Raw genomic sequence first — 19594 nt, forward strand, 5'->3', positions numbered from 1 at the left:
CACTTTGATGATTTAAATAAACTGTTCTATTGTAATGAGTGTGCATTTTTACCATTATTTACAGGAGAAACCAGGGGTCAGGCATCCAAATACCATCTTTTACACCTCTTTGTAACGGTCTTTGTAGCAGGAACCCTGGGGACTGCTTGTAAGAGCACATCCCTGCCGGGACTGGTCTTAACCGATGCCCTTTTAGGGCCTGGAAAGAGTTAAAATCTGAAGTCAAGGCAGGAAGATAGTCAGGGCAGGCAATGAACAATCAAAGTCAGGAAACAGGCATGAGTCAAAAACCAAAAGATCAAATAGCCTAAATGGCTATAGTAGTAATAAGACTAAGATTTTATCCTTTTTCTTTTTTTACTAGAAATTTTGAATACCTTGCATATATATATCATGTTTGTCTTTTTGGTTGATGATAATTCTCTTTTTAAAGGAAAAATAAAGTCAAAGTCACTTGGGGGTGCCAAAATGTTAGGCACCCCCAAGTGACTTTGACCGCCTACCTTTTACCCCGGGCTGGTGCCCCTGTGAGGAAGGAACAGCACCAGCCCGGGGTAGCTGCCGGCGCTTCCTTTTCCTGATTCGCTGCGCGCGCATGCGCAGTAGAGTGAAAAGCCGAACTTTAAATGTTAAAGTCGGCTTTTCACTCTACTGCGCATGCGCCCACCGCTGGCACTCAGGAAAAGGAAGCGAGGAAGACGGAAGTGCTGCGCTCCAGGTGCCCCGGGCTGGTGCTGTTTTCTCCTAACAGGGGCACCAGCCCGGGGTACGAGGTAAGCGGTTAAAGTCACTTGGGGGTGCCTAACATTTTGGCACCCCCAAGTGACTTTGACTTTCGTTTCCCTTTAAAGGGTGTCCTTAAAAGGATGAGCTATGGCTGGTTTAAAGGAAAACTATACCCCCAAACAATGTAGGTCTCTTTAAAAATATATTGCATAAACAAGCTCATATGTAAAACCCTGCTTCATCTAAATAAGCCATTTTCATAAAAATTTACTTTTTAGTAGTATGTGCTATTGGGTAATTCTAAATAGAATACTGGCACTTTAAGAATGGGATCATAGGATTCAAAGTGCACACAAACAAGCCAAGGCACAGATACATGCTAGGCCCCATCAGTCAATTAATGGTCAGAGTTCTGCCTTTTGCTTCCACACTTCTTCCTGTTACAGTTAGAGCTGCATTATTTCATATTTCATTGGTCATATCATCTCTGAGGGAGCACCCAGCCCATCACTAAATGGTGGATCAAAGAAAAGGGCAAAACTTAGAGACTAAATTACACAAGTGCAGTTGTCACTAGCAACCAATCAGATCTTTGTTTCTGTCTTACAACAGTAGTTCACTGCTCAAAACTAATTGCTTATTGGTTGCTCTTGACAATTTAATTTGTGTAATTTAGCACCCATGTTTGTAAATTAACCATAGTCCATATGCTTTTTGCTACTTCCTAATGACCAATTAAGCCTGGCTCTTTACAACAGCAGTTGTACAGCAATACTAATAGATGATTAGGATGAGGAAGACTCCTCTGGGCTTGAATGATTCCTAGTAGGTCTGCTAGGACCTGTCTATCTGCTTAAACAGTGTACTGCCCTTATCACCTGACCTATGGGAATATATTTGTAATCCCTGTATTCGTTTCTGTGCATACATTTATACTGTGCACCTCTATTTTCTGCTTGCCCAAGGGGTGCTATAATAACATTGTCGTACAGTTGTAACTCTGGCCTCCGCCCTAGCTGGTGATTTACTGACTGGGCGGGACAAATACCAGTTGGTTGGTAACCCAAGGTGTAGCTACAGCTGCACAGGCCCTGGAGCAAAACAAGGTGGTATTGTTTGTTAAAGCCGTTGGGTAGATTTAACCATCAGACAACCATAGCAGGTCCTTCTACTCTTAATAAAGAAAGTATCTTTAATGGAGGCAAATAAGGTTTCATTACAAAATAGGAATGTGTCTTATCACACAGCAGTAGCAGAGTTAAATAATAACTGTTTACTTAGTTGTATCCCAGCTCACTGCATTTAAGGGACTAGCAAAGACTGGAACTACAAGCACCACAAGATAGACACTGTTTGTATTGTTAAGTGTTGGTCATTTAAAAGGCTCTTGAATGTTTACATTACAGTTGCCTAGGGTGGCTTTTGTTTCCCAGAGCTAGTATACCACCATGTAGAGGAGATTGCCTGGGGGGCACAGGTGGCATAGCTGATAGTTGAGCACCTTGTACTGAACTGTTATCACAGCTTAGGGTGAAACACATTCAAGGCACAATTGCACTGATATGGTCAAATGGGCAGGGCATTTCTTAGTGGCAGGAGGTCCACTATCAACCAAACTGTGGCTCACCAATGATTGTTGGACAGAAACTCCCATGTATAAGTTGGGCCCCTTAGTTCTCCAGCACTTGCACCCCTGCATGTAGTAAATGAAGCAATGACTGTTACTTAATTAGTTATAAAAATTGTTATGAACACTACTCTACTACCTTATATGAGACTATTCTCTCATTGCTACAGAGGAGCAAAAAGGATTTTCCTTTATGCTCCTACTGCATACGTTGGCTGCACTTCTAGGCCCCGTAGAAACTGCACAATTGTCTTGACTACAGGAGGAGCACAGCCCCAGCTAAAAGGTTGTCATTGCCTGATCAGTCAGTTCTCAGCCTTCACAACTAATACTTGGTTATTATTATTATAATTAACATTTATTTATAAAGCGCCAACTACCCCACATACCAGCCAAGCATCAAGCAATTTGGTTGATCCACCACACTGAGAAGGAATGCTTTTCTATATATTTATAATAACTGAAAAGAAATAGATACGGTTTGTATTTAAATATATTTTATACTTTTTTTTTTATTAATGCCCCATTCTGTCATATACTGAATCAGTGAATTCTTTTGCAGTGCATTATGGGGAAACACTAGATATCTCCTGTTACTTTCAATCCATCAATGTATGCATCATTCCTATTTGCAAGTGACAGAAGCATCATTCCTAGTCTGTATCCAGGGCTAATGACAAATGACGCAGGCTATGCCTGTCCATAGCTCTACTGGCTAAACATGATAGGAGTTGACATTCTCTGAAAGCAGCGGGTGAAGAGTTCAACCCTGATTAAAAATACTAAAGCAATTTTTTTGCTTGTGAAGGCAGATGCATAGCCACATCTGTGCCACCAAGGGCATATTCTCTAGCTATATAAGCTCTGTAGCTAAATAATGCCTTTCTATATAAAATCTGTGCCTATGTATATACATAGACAGAACAGTCCAACTGGCAGCCTGAAGCTGCCTGATAAGTTTAAAAACCTGGATTGTTCATACCTGTAAGATCTTTAGACTGTATGCTCCCACGTTGTTCACACCTCAGACTGGAGGAGCAGTGCCGGCATTGTGTCACTGTCACTGTATGTACTGCAGTACAAACTGTTCATCTTGGAGTGCTCATGATTACCTGCATAGTCATGATAACTTTCCCTGTCTCACTCCCTACTCTGCCTGTCCTGCCCTATGCTGCCTGTGTGTGCCATACTCTGCCTGCCCTATGCTGCCTGTGTGTGCCATACTCTAACCTGCATTATGCTGCCTGTGTGGGCCATACTGTCTGCGCTATGCCACCTGTCTGTGCCATACTCTGCCTGCCCTATCCTGCTTGTGTGCGCCATACTGAGCCTGCCTTATGCTGCCTGTGTATGCCATACTGTCTGTCCTTTGCCGCCTGTGTGTGCCATACGCTGCCTGCCCTATGCTGCCTGTGTGTCATACTCTGTCTGCCCTATGCTGCCTGTGTGTGCCATACTATACATGCATTATGCGGCCTGTGTGTGCCATATTTTGCCTGCCATACCCTGACTGTGTGTGCCATACTCTTTCTGCCCTATGCTGCCTGTGTGTGCACCATACTCTGCCTACCCTGTGGTGCCTGTGCAGGTGAACCTAGTGAGGGTTTGTTCTGGGAGATTGATAGCACTTGGAAATAGTTGTTAGGGGGTCCCTAAGGTGTGTAATTATTATGTGCTGGGGGTTGCTGTTCTACCCACAGGGAGGGAGAGAAGGCATATGCATTTAAGGGTGTGGCTTAATATGACTTAATAAACTTCTTTCATATATGAGTGATGGGGAATATCCCTGCCTGCTGGAGCCATGATTTTCATTTCCTTGCATATATTTACACAGTTATTCTGTATATGGTAATAAACACAAGAAGAAAGGACTCAAGACATGTTGTTACAGTACAGATCTGCCAGAATGTATTTGTTATAGATACACAATAAATAACAGCTTTATACACTGTAAAATCTTATACAAATATTTCAGCCATAAGAAATCATAGCATGGTACAAGTGTGTGTATGTATATATATATATATACACACACACACACACTTTTTTTCATCCAGAAACAATGGCAACATCTTTATCATTATTTCTGCTGTACTATATGAAATGGGGGGAGGGAGGACTATTTACTAAGATATTGTTGTAAACTCTGGAATATAATTCACTGGAAAAGTGATTGACTGTAAGATTCTGTAGCAGCAACTCTCCTTACGGGTGACTTTTAATCATAAGATTGTGCAGACTTTGCATATTAGCAGGGTGGTGCCAGCAGTTTAATGCACAGATCTTTCAAACTATTCCTGGCACATACTAGTTGTTATACACACTAGTTGTGACAATAACTAGTTGTTATACACACTCACACAGGCGTTCTACAACACACACTAAACTGGCTGAACATAGAGTTTGTCCCAAATCACACTTTCCAGGGCACCCTTTGGTGTTAGTACCAAATCTCCAACTTCATTAGGTGGCATGCACTCCCTTACTGGCACCACATGATGGGATACCTCCCCTTGAGGACAACATATACCACTGGTGAATCTTGCCTTCAATTACTTTTTTTAGCTGTGAGCTTTAGAAAACATATTTGATATGTGTGGGCAGCACAAATCTGTGCTGGTTTTATTTTGAGGCAGAGGGACACTCAATCCTAGGGCCCCAGTTTCAGTTGTGCAATAACCAATACATTGCAGAAATGTCCAACCTCATAGTTCTTTACAAGAAGGTTTTGATTCTCATGGCTGAAAGGGGACTCAATAATTGTGGTTTAGAGGCATGATGGGAAAGTGGCTGTGCTGACTGATGTCTGAGCTGGGTATATGGGCAGAATGCTTGTTTCATGAAACCTTAAACAACAGCACCACAACCTGTAACTGGCTACAGTCAGCAGAAAATTAATTCCCCAAGAAAAGGAACATGTGTAGTGATGAGCAAGGTTTTGCTGCAAAAAAACCCCCTATCAACTCCAATTGGCTGTAAAAAACATGTAGAACGGTAAAAAAATAATTGTCGCCATTTCAGTGCAATGCATTTTGCAGATTTTTGCCATTTTCGTAAAACGGGACAGATTCGCCCATCACTAGTCTTGCTCTGCCAAGTGACCACCAGGTTGCACTGTTGTTTCAAAGTCCATTATATTAATAGTTTTAAACACAAGGGTGAATTGCAAAAGTGCTTAGAAATGTACTTTGAGCAGTTTTACATTAGTTATGAGGCTTTACGTTCCATTGACTTAAATAAAAATGGGTGTGGTGTGTGATATTCTTGACAAATGTACAGGTTGATCTGTTCATCAGCAAGAATGTAGGAAGTCATCTTGCTTTTTTCCTGAACTCGAATACCAGTGATATAGTGAAGTTAGCCAACTGTTGTTCAAAATCCAAATTAAAGGTTAAGGAGAGACACATCTACAGAAAATCCACAGCAGCAGCATATAGTACTCACAATGCCATTTGGTTGGAAAGTGCTCTTTACTCTAGGAAACAGGTTAAACTGATTGGTTTCCTGCTTGTGGCGGCACCATGCGTGTAATTATAGAACAAAGAAATCCTATTTCACTGGTTTCCAGTTTTACTGAGTCTCCATGGGGAAGCAATGGCCTGCCGAAAAAATGTAGCAATTTGCCTAATATTCTATATACCAAACAATCAGCAGCCCCAAAAATACTGTACATATTGTACATATAGCCAAGGCTTTAAAATACACAAATCACTCGCCCATACAACCTGAGGAACTATATACATATATATATCTATATATATATATATCTATATATATATATATATATATATATATATATCTATCTATATATCTATATATATATCTATATATATATCTATATATATATATATATATATATATATATATATATATATATATATATATATATATAATCCTATGCAAACATCACTCTTAGTTACCTAAGCATTCCCACCTATTTACAAAGCTGTGTAGCTTCATTTATACCAGATACAGAATGACAAGAACAGCATGTACAAAGAAGTGTTGGTAGCAATATCCCACACTATACATAATCCTGCTTTTAACAGAACACTGTATTAACACTGATTATATGCAATGAATGATGTAAAAAAGCACTTGATACAAAACAATACAAAAATAGTTTTTTTTCCTTGTAAAAGACTGAAATTTAGAAAATGACAAAACTTAAGCATTTAGAAAAGACATTTAGTAAAAAAAAATATATATGAAATAGGTACTGTGCTGTAATTGGTTACATATGCTGCAGCTCTTAACAAGCACATTAATCAAAGTGATGATTTTTTTCTCCAGGCACAATTTCCATGAATCAGATTGGCCAATGGCAGTGCTACTAATGTCCCAGCCAGTCTAATAAACTAGCAGGCAGACCCAGACAGCGGCACAAAGACACATTTGCTGAAAAACAGCAGATCATTGGATGAAAGTACTCATACAAATGCGTCCACATGTATTGTCCCTATCCACCCCATTATATGCTGTCTCTCTCTCGCCTTCAGAAGGTACATATGCCAAAATGAATAGATCTGAACAGTTTTATCATTGCCCCACTATGCACCATGACAAAATAACACATGGATCATGTAGAAATATGTATCATCTGTCGTGCAATGCTTTAATAAATGACTCTTTAAAGAATTTTCACATAATGCTTTTAAAACTGGGGTGGAAGTGCATAAGGTTGTTAAAATACCTATGAAATGGAATTTCTAAATACGTGGAAAAATAGTTAATTTGCCTTTCTCTACACCAGGAAAGCACAAGTTCTGGCCCAACCAACTTTTGCTGAACTGAAATCCTCAGCATTCTTAGATATCTGGGGTTTGTGGTGCATTAAGGGCTACACAGCTAAATCATGAGTGGCCAGCACAAGTACTGATGGAGAATTTGTTAAGCCCTTCAATGTATCATTGTACTAACAAGCTAAAACTAGCATTTGAATAAAGAGCCTATAAGACCTATAGATGTATATATACAAGTAAAAATTCATATATTTTACAGGATATTTAATATATATAAAAATATTTAATGAGATCAAATGTCAAAAACTAAAAAAATTGATGTGTACCATTCATTCAGCACATACAATTTAGCACTGGCCAAAGCCAATGTTTGAGAATGATTGCCACTTAAAGGAAAACTTTCAGCTAGTTTGGTAGTTATTCATTCAAATGTTATTCTATATTCATAATATTAACTTCAGACCAAATCCAAGCTGGCACCACTCTTCTCTTGCAGCCTACTTCAGTAACTACATTTCAGCAATGTAGTCATTGTAATGTATCTGAAAATAGCTTTCTACTACTGAAATAACTTCTGGATGGAATATCTACCAGCAATCGAGAGAGCTAATGTTTTAATCAGCAGCAAAATATGTACAACATAAATAATTGTATATATTTTTATAAGAGCAAGAGTCATATAAGAGAGCTCTTCTGAGCACTTATGCAATTTACATTACCATTTTTTCTAGATTCCACGATAGTGTATTAGCAGTTTTTACACAGCCAAAATCATGTCTGCGTAACAAAAGCACCCTTTGCAGTTCTGTCTGGACAGGGACAGGAGAGACAGAACTGAGCAGGGAAGCATCAGGAGATGCTTCCTTAATCTTAATTTAAGCTTCTGCCTCTTTACAGCTCTTGCCTAAACAGAACAGCAGAGGGCTTAAAAGAGCACCCTGAGAAATGTACATTAGATTATACATTAGGTATATGACTCCTTTAAAGACGCAGTGCATCATATTTTTAACATATGTTCAATGACTAGGGCTTGTGCTGAACATACTTTTTGCCCATTGATAGATGAAACATCTATTGTTTTCTTGAGCTAAACAGGAAAACTAAAGCCACTCCATGTGTGATTAGTTTGCCTTAGATAATTAGATTACCACTGAACAGATAATAGCCTAGGATAATGGGCTCCCGCATGTCTGTTCACTGGGAATCAAATTATCTACCGTGCATGAACCCAACAAGGAGTTGCTTCCATTTCTCTGTTGGAGTTTTCATTATTAAAATGGTAGGCAGAATGTATGCTAAGCATAAGTCCTATTCATTAAAATCATGATGCATATTTAAGTGTCCAGAGTGCATTGGAGAATGTACAGATGAAGAATAAACACAAATCTATACCCTTCTCTGAACACATACAGTGATTATTCTAATTCTGCAAAGACACCAACAGAATAACCACAGCAAAGATTGGTGATAAATTCCTTTTTCCTATGATGACAACAAAGTAATTCCAAATATGCCTTCAAAGCTATTCAAGCTGCTGTATGCACAAATGAAAAGGCGTGAGAAGCATGTCTCTTCAGAAGAAAATAGGCTTCCATTGACAGGGCATTATTATTCCTTGGGTTTCACATAATGCACATGAGAAGCTTGACATGGCATTATTGCTGCTAGACTGGGATTACAAAAAATCATGTCCATTCTTCCTATAAGTGTGAAACATTTAACCACTCCTTTCTTCCTCCTGTTATTGGCAAGAGTTTTTCTTAGCTTTGGCTTCCATGTATTTCCAATGGCACTGAACTTCAGACATCTCACTTCTGATGTACATAAGATAAAAATATTCTGGATGCAAAAGTCACAAAAAATATGGTACCTTGGCTTTTCCAAATGTAAAAGAACATCATTTATGTTATTCAAAATAGGTCTGTACAAGTTTTAGAAGTCTGATTATTTATATCAAAGTTATTACAGAGATATTGCTCTTCCTATATTCTGTTTGGCAAAGCAGGCAGCCAGGCCTGGATATATAAAATCTGGGTTACACTACAAACTCTGGGAAGTCATCATGTGTGAGATCAAGTGAAAAATATTTACTTGCTTTCTTGCTTGAAAGAGGTTCTTTAATGTTGATGCATTGCTGAGCAAGACAGCCATTGCAGTAAAGGCCTCTCTCATGCAGGTCATGACCGCAGCCAAATGTATAGCTCTGTGCTGTTTCCTGATTGAGGCCCGCAATTTGTAAGAAGTCCTTCTGGTACAAACGGATGTCATCCAGACTTAAACTGTGCCGGTCTGTAGAAGTCTTTGGTTTTCTGCAAGCCGTCTGTAAAATAATGTCTGTATATTACCAATTACAATTGAAAATTAGATTCTAAGATAACATTGGTTAGGTGCAGTATAGGGGAGCTCCTGTGCAAGTCACTCATAAATGGAAATATAAAAAGTATAAACATAAATATTAGGCCAACAGCGGGTCTTCAGTGGAGTTTTTTTTTTATCAAACTGAATCTGGCCTATTATTCATATTGTTTCATTTACCAAGTAGCTTGTGTGTTGTTTATGTATGAATGTGTGTATGTAGGGACAATAGAAGAAAGAGGAATGGCACTAATAAGGAATAATACTAGCTGCTAGTTTGTGCTAATAGGGCTGGGGGTGCAACTGCCACCAATTGGGAGACTAAGATAAACACTTTAAAGCTGCAGGTCTCCCATAATAAAAAGTGCTACCCAAGAAAAGTGACACATCAAAAATCCCACAAAAAATGTACCTGTGGTATAGAGTCAATACTTTGGCCACGCAGCTTCACTACTGTTTCTGAGGAACTAGAAGTTGACGAGTTTACCTCTTTAACAACCAGACCTTAAAAAAGAAAAAAAAATATATATTATAGGGGGCAGTTGCCTCCTTCCTTTTCAGTTGTGTAACAATAGAGAAAGCAGACCCATGGCTGCGGGGGGAGGTTGACATTGATTGCAGATAGGTAGGAGAGTGGCCCAGGAGCAGGGATTTATATGCAAGCAAGCAAGCAGGGGTAAATGGGCAGGGTAGGATTATAAGGATACTAGAGTAGGGTAGAGTAGTTATGCCACTGTTCTGCATCCGCTTGTGAATTTTAAAACACTTCTCTTCATTTTTGTATAATAAATACTGAGGCTGGTTACCCCTGACAAGTACTTGAGAACTATAGCCCTGTGCAACGTCACTAACTGTACTGAATGAATGTAATACTTATTACTGTACTCTATGCTTGCTTAAATCTATGTAAATGTATTGTATGCAGTACAATACAGTTAAATACATGTATACCATTCTAATGGAACAGGGATTTACACCCTTTGCAAAGCTTTTCCTTTGCAGAAGCTTTATAGGTCATTAAGTAGCTTCACTGTGGATTGCTTTTATGTAAACCTACATCATTGGAATGTATGTTGACCACTTGGAATTTGACATTTAGTCAGTGACGTACAAAACAGTTATGACTATGGGGCCCCTTAATACCACTAGGACCCAGGGTGGTTACAACTCCCTCAGAAACTTTATTGCTGTACTATCTCAAATATTTTGCACAGTAAAGTTGGCTATAAGTTTACTTGAAATGATGCACCAAAGTCTACCCAGCCCACCCACAAACAATATTGTCATTTTTTTCATTAAACTGAGAATCTCTGCTCTACATGGCCAAAAACAAGAATAAAAGTGTGGCTACAACCCTAGGCACCCTACAGAGGCACCTGTACCACTGGGACACACAAAATGGCCCTATTTGCTTTACCTGGTTAAAAAAATGCAGTGTAGGGTAGTGCAGTTGGCAAGTGACAATTTGGTGCTGCTTAAGGTTCTCTACTTTGGTTTTTGATTTATTAGCAGTTTTAATACCAGGCTTTTGGCAAAAGAACCAGAGAGTTAGTGACACTATGTACTTTCTTCTCACTGCCTCTCTCTACTTTTTTTTGAAACAAAAGCAGTGTAAAACTGCTAATACCTTAAAAATATAAAATAAATGTAAATTGCAAAATGTTTACATTGCACTGCATGCATGCCAGATTCTATAGTAGTGCAATCTATAATATCAATCTGAAGATCTACATGATATATGTCTATATTTCTATCTGTCCTCAGACATGGGATAGGCTGAATATGCATGGGACCTAAATATATTTTTCTAAACCAATAAAACACCCACTAGATACATTCTGGGAATCCTTATGCAAGTTAAGTAACAAGGAAAATAAAGCAAAATACGGATACCTTGGTATGCCTAAAGCTAACTGGTGAATCAGAATATAGCAGCAACTTACCTGAATGTCCATTTAGTTGTTGGGAAACCAGCATGTCTTCTGTTATGTAAATACACAAGTCGGGGCTGATGTCCAGGGGCAGGTCAAGATCTTTTGGATCATCAACCAACATCTCTATTTCTATAAATAAAAGTTTTAGTTACACTCGTTAATATTCATCCATTGTACATACACTGATATCAATATGGTTGAAATATAATAACATTTCTGAAATAAATATTCTGTTTATGTACAAATTAAAATGTGGTTACTAGAGCTTCTGAATTATTTAATTAACCATATTTAAGTGTTTATTACAGTGTTCCCTAATGAAGAAAATCATTTATACAATGCAGTTGCTTTAGGGAACGGTTGGCAGGCTTAAGCAGTTTCCTAATACACAGCATATTTCCTCCCCACTGAAATCTAATAGGGCAAATTAACAACACTAGCGGATGAATGGAATGGAAAAGGCTCTTTGCACTATACAAAAGGATATTGTTTTTTGAAACTAGAGAAGTCTTTTTAATGAAAGAATATTAAATGTTCATTTAAATGGAATATACTGTACACAGAGGCACCGTTGCAGCTGCAGGAGCTGGGGGAGACAAAACTATACAAGTAAACATTCTTGCCAACAAGCTCTTCTGTCTACAGTTAAGTGAATCTGGGGCAAAAAGGGTTAAATTTAGTTCTGAATTTAGATGCCTAAACTTATTACTAAAGGACCAGCGTAAGGTAAAAATTGATTTTAGTGCTAAAAGCTAAAAGCAGTAAATATGGCAGTAAACCCTTAGCTATTTGTAAATCCTACTGTCAATAACATACCAAGATTTCAGAAAAAAAGAACTAAACTTATAGATAGATTTTGAATGGGTTTCTAAACCCAACTGTAAAATGTTGTAAATGTTATTCTGATCAAGTTACTAAAACAGAATCTGTATTTCCTTTATATTCTCTGCAAGGCTAGTTCTGAAATGATAAAGCAGTAGTGAACCGGAATCTTGGCTGGTGGAGAGCTCATGACTGTAAATTTGTTTTAATTGTCAAACCCAGTATTGCATTTATAAATAACATTCAATTATTAAAATTTGGAATTAATGTATCTTGGAATGTTATTTTGAAATACATTATGCAAAACTTTATATTTGGGTTTACAAACCTTTAAATCAATCAATATTCTAGACCTTCTAATTCTAACCTGCAGTTGGCAAGGGACAGAAGAAAGCTCAAGCAGCTTCCATAAAGCCATAGCAGATGGGAGAATAATTCTTCCTTCCCCCCTACTTAGCTTGACATCTCAGATTTGACCTAATTTTGTTTTCAGGACAGCAGATTTACTATGGATGGTCCAAGCACCACTTGGAGATCTAACAATACAATTAGTTATGGTTGGATGGACAGATTAAAGCCATTAACTGTCAAAGAAAAAAATACATCCTTTATTTGTTTATGTTTTCCATAGCACATATTTAATATGATCAATCAAATGATAGTAATGCTGCTATGGAGGGGAGGACAAGCATAACAAGCTGGCAGCTCCATCTACTGAAATTACCATCTTCTTGAGAGTCATCTTCCAGTCTGTCCTTGCCAGCACTCTCAGCCCCAGAAGTATGGGAGCTGCTGTTGCTCGTCATTGAGCTACAGGTTTTCAGCTTTCTGTGAAGCGATGTCCCCGAGAAACTGTCTTCTGGTCCAATGTCCCTGTGCTTGGTATCTGCCTCTATCCCTGAGGTGTGCGAGCTGCTGTGGCTTGCCGTCGAGTGCCTGGAGAGGCGTTTGTGCTTGACACTGCCTGCACTGCTGCCACTGGCACGAGAACGCTTCTCTAACTGATCCATGTCCTGATCAAGAGTGTCACTGATGTATGACTCCCTGTACTGTTTCTTTTCTGAAAGCCAAAGGGAGTAGTTTACTAGCAAATTTTTAACATTTAAGAAAATAAAAAAACATAAATCACTATTTCCCCAAAAAAAGCAAGCAGTCTGTAACTAATGGGACAACGGTGTTCCTTAAAACAATATCTCTAAACCCTAGGGGAAGACTGTTGAGACCCTATAGCAGTCATGTCGGCTACAAATCATATATCTGTATTTTATAGGGATGCAGCGAATCGATGATTTGGCTTTTTTAACCAGGGTTCGGTTTTCTGCAATTTTTATCCCTTCCCGATCCTAATTAGCATATGCTAATTAGGATTCGGGTTTGGTTCAGTATTTGGCAGAATCCATCGGGGTTGGTTCGGGGGTTCGACCGAACCCAAAAAAACTGGGTTTGGTGCATTCCTAGTATTTTACTAGACTACTGTGGATAATGTGCCCTTAACTGCAATTAATAAGGATATCGGCAGTATGAGGAGTTCCTTGACTATATAGTAGCATGGGGCTACTTTTATCCAGGGAACTGAACTTGTAGTTGAGTGCTAATAGCCTTTAGTACTTATAAATTTTAGTAATCCACACATTATTTGCACTCCAAAAAAAACTAGTGCAGTTACCCCAATCCCCCATTCTGCAGCCATCCTCAAACAAAAACTGCTCTCTCCCACAAACAACTTTTGTCATTACTTGCTAGTGCTGGCATTGCTTCACACAAAACATTGTGCTCCCTGGCACCGTGGGCAACTCAAAAAGCCAATCAGATCTTGCTCCTGCCATCGCATCACTTACATATGTTGGTTTTTGCATTTAATCCTTTTAGCGATGCTAGTTCAGACATGTTCAGTGTCTCACTGATGAATGTCCCTTTAGTTTGAGAACTGACCTAATAAATGCTTGCTATCACATCTGTAAAATCCTTGATTGCACCCACAGTTGACAAAAAAGTTATTAAAAGCAATCCTATGCGCCTAGCTAGTTGCCTGGGCACAAACCTTTCTTCTAGAAATATAAATCAACCACCTAAATTCTGAGAAGCAAGCTCACCTTAATGGCATGGTGTAAAGAAAGTAAATAAAAGCTGGCCAAAGCGAAGTCAAGTTCTTGGGTCCCTTAAGGACAAGATCAGAACAATATTATATGTGTATATAAATGAGTAAATTATATATATTATATATATATATATATATATATATATATATATATATATATATATATATATATATATATATATATATTACTATAAGGGGAATAAGACAGATCTAGGCACTTATCTCATTGGGTTACCTAAGGGAAAAAAACTGCTGTTCTTTCCTTTGAGCAGCAAAATACCCACGCACTCTTTTAGATTTCCATTCAGGCCTGGAATGGTAGGGTAGCCCTATGGGGATCTTACACTGCAATTTTATTCCTAACGAAGCTTACATTCCCTGCTGATGCCTGTTCTTCCACGGCCCTGCCATTCTCCTATTGCTATTTAATTTAAATAACTGCCTTCAATAAACAGAATGTACTTGTACTTTAGCTATACTGTATTGCAGGGAGGCCAGGAATATTTGGCTCCTTCTTAAAGAAAAATATCCTTTTTTTTGCTCTTTAAAAATGCAACCTACAAAACTGTGTTTTGTGTTGTTTTTAAACAAACACACCTTTTCTCCCTCCCTTATTTATACTATTAAAAAATCCCCATGCACATCATGGAGTAAAAACTGTTGCAGATAGCATAAATGCCCTGATCTAGGAGAACACAAAACCTTTATGAGCTAAGAAGGCACCTTGTGCCGATTCTCGTGACTCTTGGGGTGAAGACACACAGAGCTACTACAGGTATGGGACCTATTATCCAGAATGCTCGGGACCTGGGGTTTTCCGGATAAGGGATCTTTCCCTAATTTGGATCTCCATAACTTAAGTCTGATAAAAATCATTTAAATATTGAATAAACACAATAGGACTGTTCTGCCTCCAAATAGGATTAATTATATCTTAGTTGGGATCAAGTACAAGGTACTGTTTTCTAATTACAGGAAAAAAGGAAATCATTTTTATAAATTAGAATTATTTGCTTATAATGGAGTTTATGGGAGATGGCCTTTCTGTAATTCAGAACTTTCTGGATAATGGGTTTCCATATAAGGGATCCCATACCTGTAGTAGCATCTACTTGTTGTGCCTACTTGTGTTTTAGCAGAGGGAATTCTCAGTACTGTCTATAGCAGGGTATTTTCTGGCGTTTAGTAGCCCTAAAAAGTAGCTGCTACTAGTAGCTCCATATGTCTTCACCCTTATCAATGTCAAATAGCCACTCAACAAAATCATTTTTCTCTGCACTTACATCTCCGCTCTTCAGTAGCAGCTTCTCTTGTATGCTACATCCATTACTACATAACTCCACAGAAAGCTATATATCACCATGAACTATGCTTGATATCCTCTGCCAGAGCTACATTGTACAGCACCTGCAGATTTTATGACTGCACAGCAAATTGCACGAACAAGATTTTATGAACAAGATTACATAGCTTCTGGCACATCTTGTGGGAATATAATTCTATGAGCAAGATAAGTGCCATGACACCAGCCAAAATCCTAAACACTGTGAACACAAAAACAACTAATTAGCTGTTCTCCAGTGATTATAATCGCTTCCCTGATACCCCTGGTCGATGCTCCTGTTCGGTAAAAACTGAACCAGCCCAGGATATTTCTGTAGAACTCTCTTGCAAGTGGCAGATTAAGGGCTCTGGCACACGGGGGAGATTAGTCGCCCGCGACAAAACTCCCTGTTCGCGGACGACTAATCTCCCCGAGTTGCCTACCCCTGCCATCCCGCCGGCGAACATGTAAGTCACCGGCGGAATGGCAGACGCGGCGGCGCGATTTCGTTCAAATCGCCGAAAAAGACTCGTGAGTCTTTTTCGCCGATTTCCTGAAATCGCGCCGCCGCGTCTGCCATTCCGCCGGTGACTTACATGTTCGCCGGTGGGATGGCAGGGATAGGCAACTCGGGGAGATTAGTCGCCCACGAACAGGGAGTTTTGTCGCGGGCGACTAATCTCCCCCGTGTGCCAGAGCCCTAACTAGTAGGACAACAATATACAAATCAAATACCTTCATGTTCTTCTAACTTCCGGACTTGCCGCAGAACAGGTTGCAAGTTCATATAAAGGCGGTGGCTATTGCTAAGCAACTGAAGAAGATGCCGCGAGCGGACAGAGCAGCCAGTGTAGTAGATCAACTTCCTGGCTGAGGGTAAGCCATCTGGTAAAATTTCAAATTTCTTCCCCTATTTAAAACAAGGAAAGTAAAAACTAAAAAGAGGGAAATGATTTGTGAATGCACAGGAGAACCCCCCATCAGAAAAATTATATTAATAAACGATTCTACCATACTCCTGCTGCATGTTCTATCATAAAGCTAGTTTGAACATTTAATAATAATTATTATAGCATTATAATGAATAATATATTAAGGACAAAGTATTTATTATTTTTCCTAGAACCAAAGTACTGACTGAGTTTTGTACACATAACATTTAGAGTACTGATATATAAGGTCAGTGACAGCATATGGATCTTCTTCCTAGCTGTATGCTTTATTAAGGTGGCCAATGGCCATACATCTTAATCACACATGGATAATGTACAGTGAACCATACATGGTATCAATAATTCATTCATTTGTGCAGACACTCTAAACAATCTCCTGTATTTCCCCTTTACTTCTTTATGTTGATGTGCCATACAGTGGCAGATACGGTTCAACGACTATAAAACCTTCCCAATCTTTAAACTGACTGATATACAATGAGATATTTAATTGTAAGAAAACTCTGTTTGTGCAGTTTTATAGGTGTGTGTCTGGCCAGATTTACTGTTTAAAAGCAGCAGGAGGCATTCCTCCAAGAATGGCAGTGCTAATTTCAACAATGCTGTTTGCTTTGAAGTCATGTTTTCCACCAGAAATTTCCAGAATGTTTCTTTTTTTTTTTTTCAACAAGAAGTAACAGCAAAAAGTTGGAAGGTTTAGGGGTTACCTGTTGAAAAAGCCTCTTATTATGCTGTGAAAATAAGACCCTCTGTCATTTCTTTTTCTGATGGTTTTTATTTAACTTACCACAAATACTAGTTTTCCTACATTTGTCCAAGGGAAGTCATACAGCAATTGCTTCTCATCATCTGAACTCTGTAAAAAATTAAAGTAAGTGAGAATGACTTCTCCCATAAAAAAGCAGATCCAACTGCTCACATGGAGAACTAAAGCTTAACAAAAAAGTAGGGTAGAAATGCTACTTGGTTATGCTTTGGGCTTCTGTACCAGCCCAAAGCTAACACAAATTTGCAGCATACCCTAGTCTGATGTAAAATCCAACTGTGATTCCATTCACATAAATCCATTAAGGGGTTTTTAGCAATCTTTTGTCATCTTGCATTGAGATGCCCACTTCAAAACATGAATAACTTATCGGTTGTGTTTGCATTGCATAGGAAGTGACCCATTCTCAGTGTTGTGAGAATGGTAAGATCCTTGTGGATGTATTATACATCAGTATTTTGTGATGTGGGACACATATGGAGCCCAGCTGTGACATTTTTAAGAATTTGCCTGCTTGATTCCAAAATCACTTTCCAGTTTTCTAAGCCACTCACTAATAAATGCATGCATGTGCTCCCAATCTGTTTTTAAAAGTCATTGGATGTGTAAACAACCAAATACAGTATGACATGGCCTTATTTATCTGAATATTACATTTGAAACTGTATTCTGAACAAGCTCTTATCATAGGTAAACACAGGCAAATAATTTAATAATTCAAGTCAATGTGGCCAATTTTCATTCACACATCTCAACATTATCTGCGTGTTTGTGCCCAAAGCTCTAACGTCTAACTGAAATCTCATATGTTGGTAAATCCATTTGTCTGTATGTGTATAAGGCTTGGTGGCACACAGGGAAATTAGTTGCCCATGATAAATCTTTGCTACTGCGGCTGACTAATCTACCCAAAATGCCTTCTCACTAGTTGGATGCCTTGCGAGGAAACTTCTGGCGACTTCAGAAAACTGTGTATGCCATTCTACCGTACCGGCCATTTATATTCTTGACGGTGGAAAGGTATTGCGGGAAGATTAGTGTAAAGATTTATCGCGGGTGACTAAACTCCCCATGTGCCACTAGCCTAAACTCACTTTCCTGATCATTCGGGCAACTGTTGAATGATTGCAAGCAGGCCTGCATTGGGTACTTTAGCCTTCAAATTGACCCTCAACCATAATTCAATCAAATTAACTCAGTTCACTGATTTTACTATAACTTGTTACTGGTAAGTGAAGGAGTCACCTGGACAGCAGTTAATTCTGATATAAAGAGCGAGCCTGTAGAAGAGTCATGTCCTAAACTAAAAACCTCAACAGACTATCACAGCACTGACTGCACAAACCCTGTGCTGATGTGGATGATTTCTTTTATCAGAAATATACCTTTTTGGGATATTGTGCTGAGACAGTTAAGCCTTTCCTAAAGATGGACAGAGACGCGGTTTTGTTAAAACAAGGCAACATTTTGTCCGTGGGTGAGAATCATATATCCCTAGTAGAGGATCATATTTGAAGACTAGTACACGAACCCAACATATCTAACATGAAAATGACATAGTACACATACATTTCATAACATATATGAAAAGTAGAGGAGCAAACCTGAAAAATTTGGATTCCTCTTAATGTCAGCCCAAGCATCAGTGATGCTTCCATTTCTTTTTTATCCTTTGGAAAGAAAAATACATACTAAATATGTTATATATATCTGCAAGAGTACTTAGAGAATAGGGCCACTAGGTCAGAAAGGATATTGCCCCCACTCCCTTGACTGTAAAATATATTTCCTTTAAGTCAACACTGTATGTTATTTACTATGTGTGTGAAGTCTGTCCAGCCTCCAGCACTGGAAGCTAGGGGATTGCTCATGTGAGAGAGCACATGTGATCATCTACTCTATTATCTTGTCAATTTGTAAATAGCAATAACGTAGAGCACCATGGTTTAGGCTGGCCATACACAGAGAGATCCACTCATTTGGTGTCCTCTGCCCAATTTGGCCATCCATGCCCAAAGGTAAGGGTAAGGATATCCATTCACTACCACACACAAATTCATTGGCATATGCTAAATAGCAATACCGTAGGCTTAGTTACTATAACTTAACTATTAAACTGTCCTTATTACTGTGTCCATTTAATATTGCCGTTCATTTCTAAATGCCTATTCTTATATCAGAGCTGCAGAATATAGTGCCCCAAAGACCAGTTAAATCTTGTCTCTGTTAAATAAGCTGAAATTTCAA

General features: G+C 38.7%; 1 protein-coding gene across 4 annotated transcripts in view; it reads right to left on the reverse strand.

Annotated features, from left to right (window-relative positions):
* Positions 1-4233: 4233 nt before the first annotated feature.
* frmd6 (FERM domain containing 6) overlaps positions 4234-19594 on the reverse strand; it is a 103511-nt gene continuing 88150 nt past the window's right edge. For 2 of the 4 annotated variants that reach the window (XM_031890861.1, XM_012969325.3), the window contains exons 8-14: positions 18952-19017; positions 17369-17437; positions 16364-16538; positions 12931-13266; positions 11394-11513; positions 9863-9954; positions 4234-9415 (exon numbers count right to left, since the gene is read on the reverse strand). In XM_031890861.1, the coding sequence (XP_031746721.1) occupies positions 9131-9415; positions 9863-9954; positions 11394-11513; positions 12931-13266; positions 16364-16538; positions 17369-17437; positions 18952-19017 (1143 nt within the window). In that variant the 3' untranslated portion in view covers positions 4234-9130. The remainder of the gene's footprint in view (positions 9416-9862; positions 9955-11393; positions 11514-12930; positions 13267-16363; positions 16539-17368; positions 17438-18951; positions 19018-19594) is intronic. The other 2 variants (XM_012969326.3, XM_012969327.3) reach the window with 2 other exon arrangements.

Source organism: Xenopus tropicalis, chromosome 8 (assembly GCF_000004195.4).
Source record: "Xenopus tropicalis strain Nigerian chromosome 8, UCB_Xtro_10.0, whole genome shotgun sequence".
NCBI classification, from domain to species: Eukaryota; Metazoa; Chordata; class Amphibia; order Anura; family Pipidae; genus Xenopus; species Xenopus tropicalis.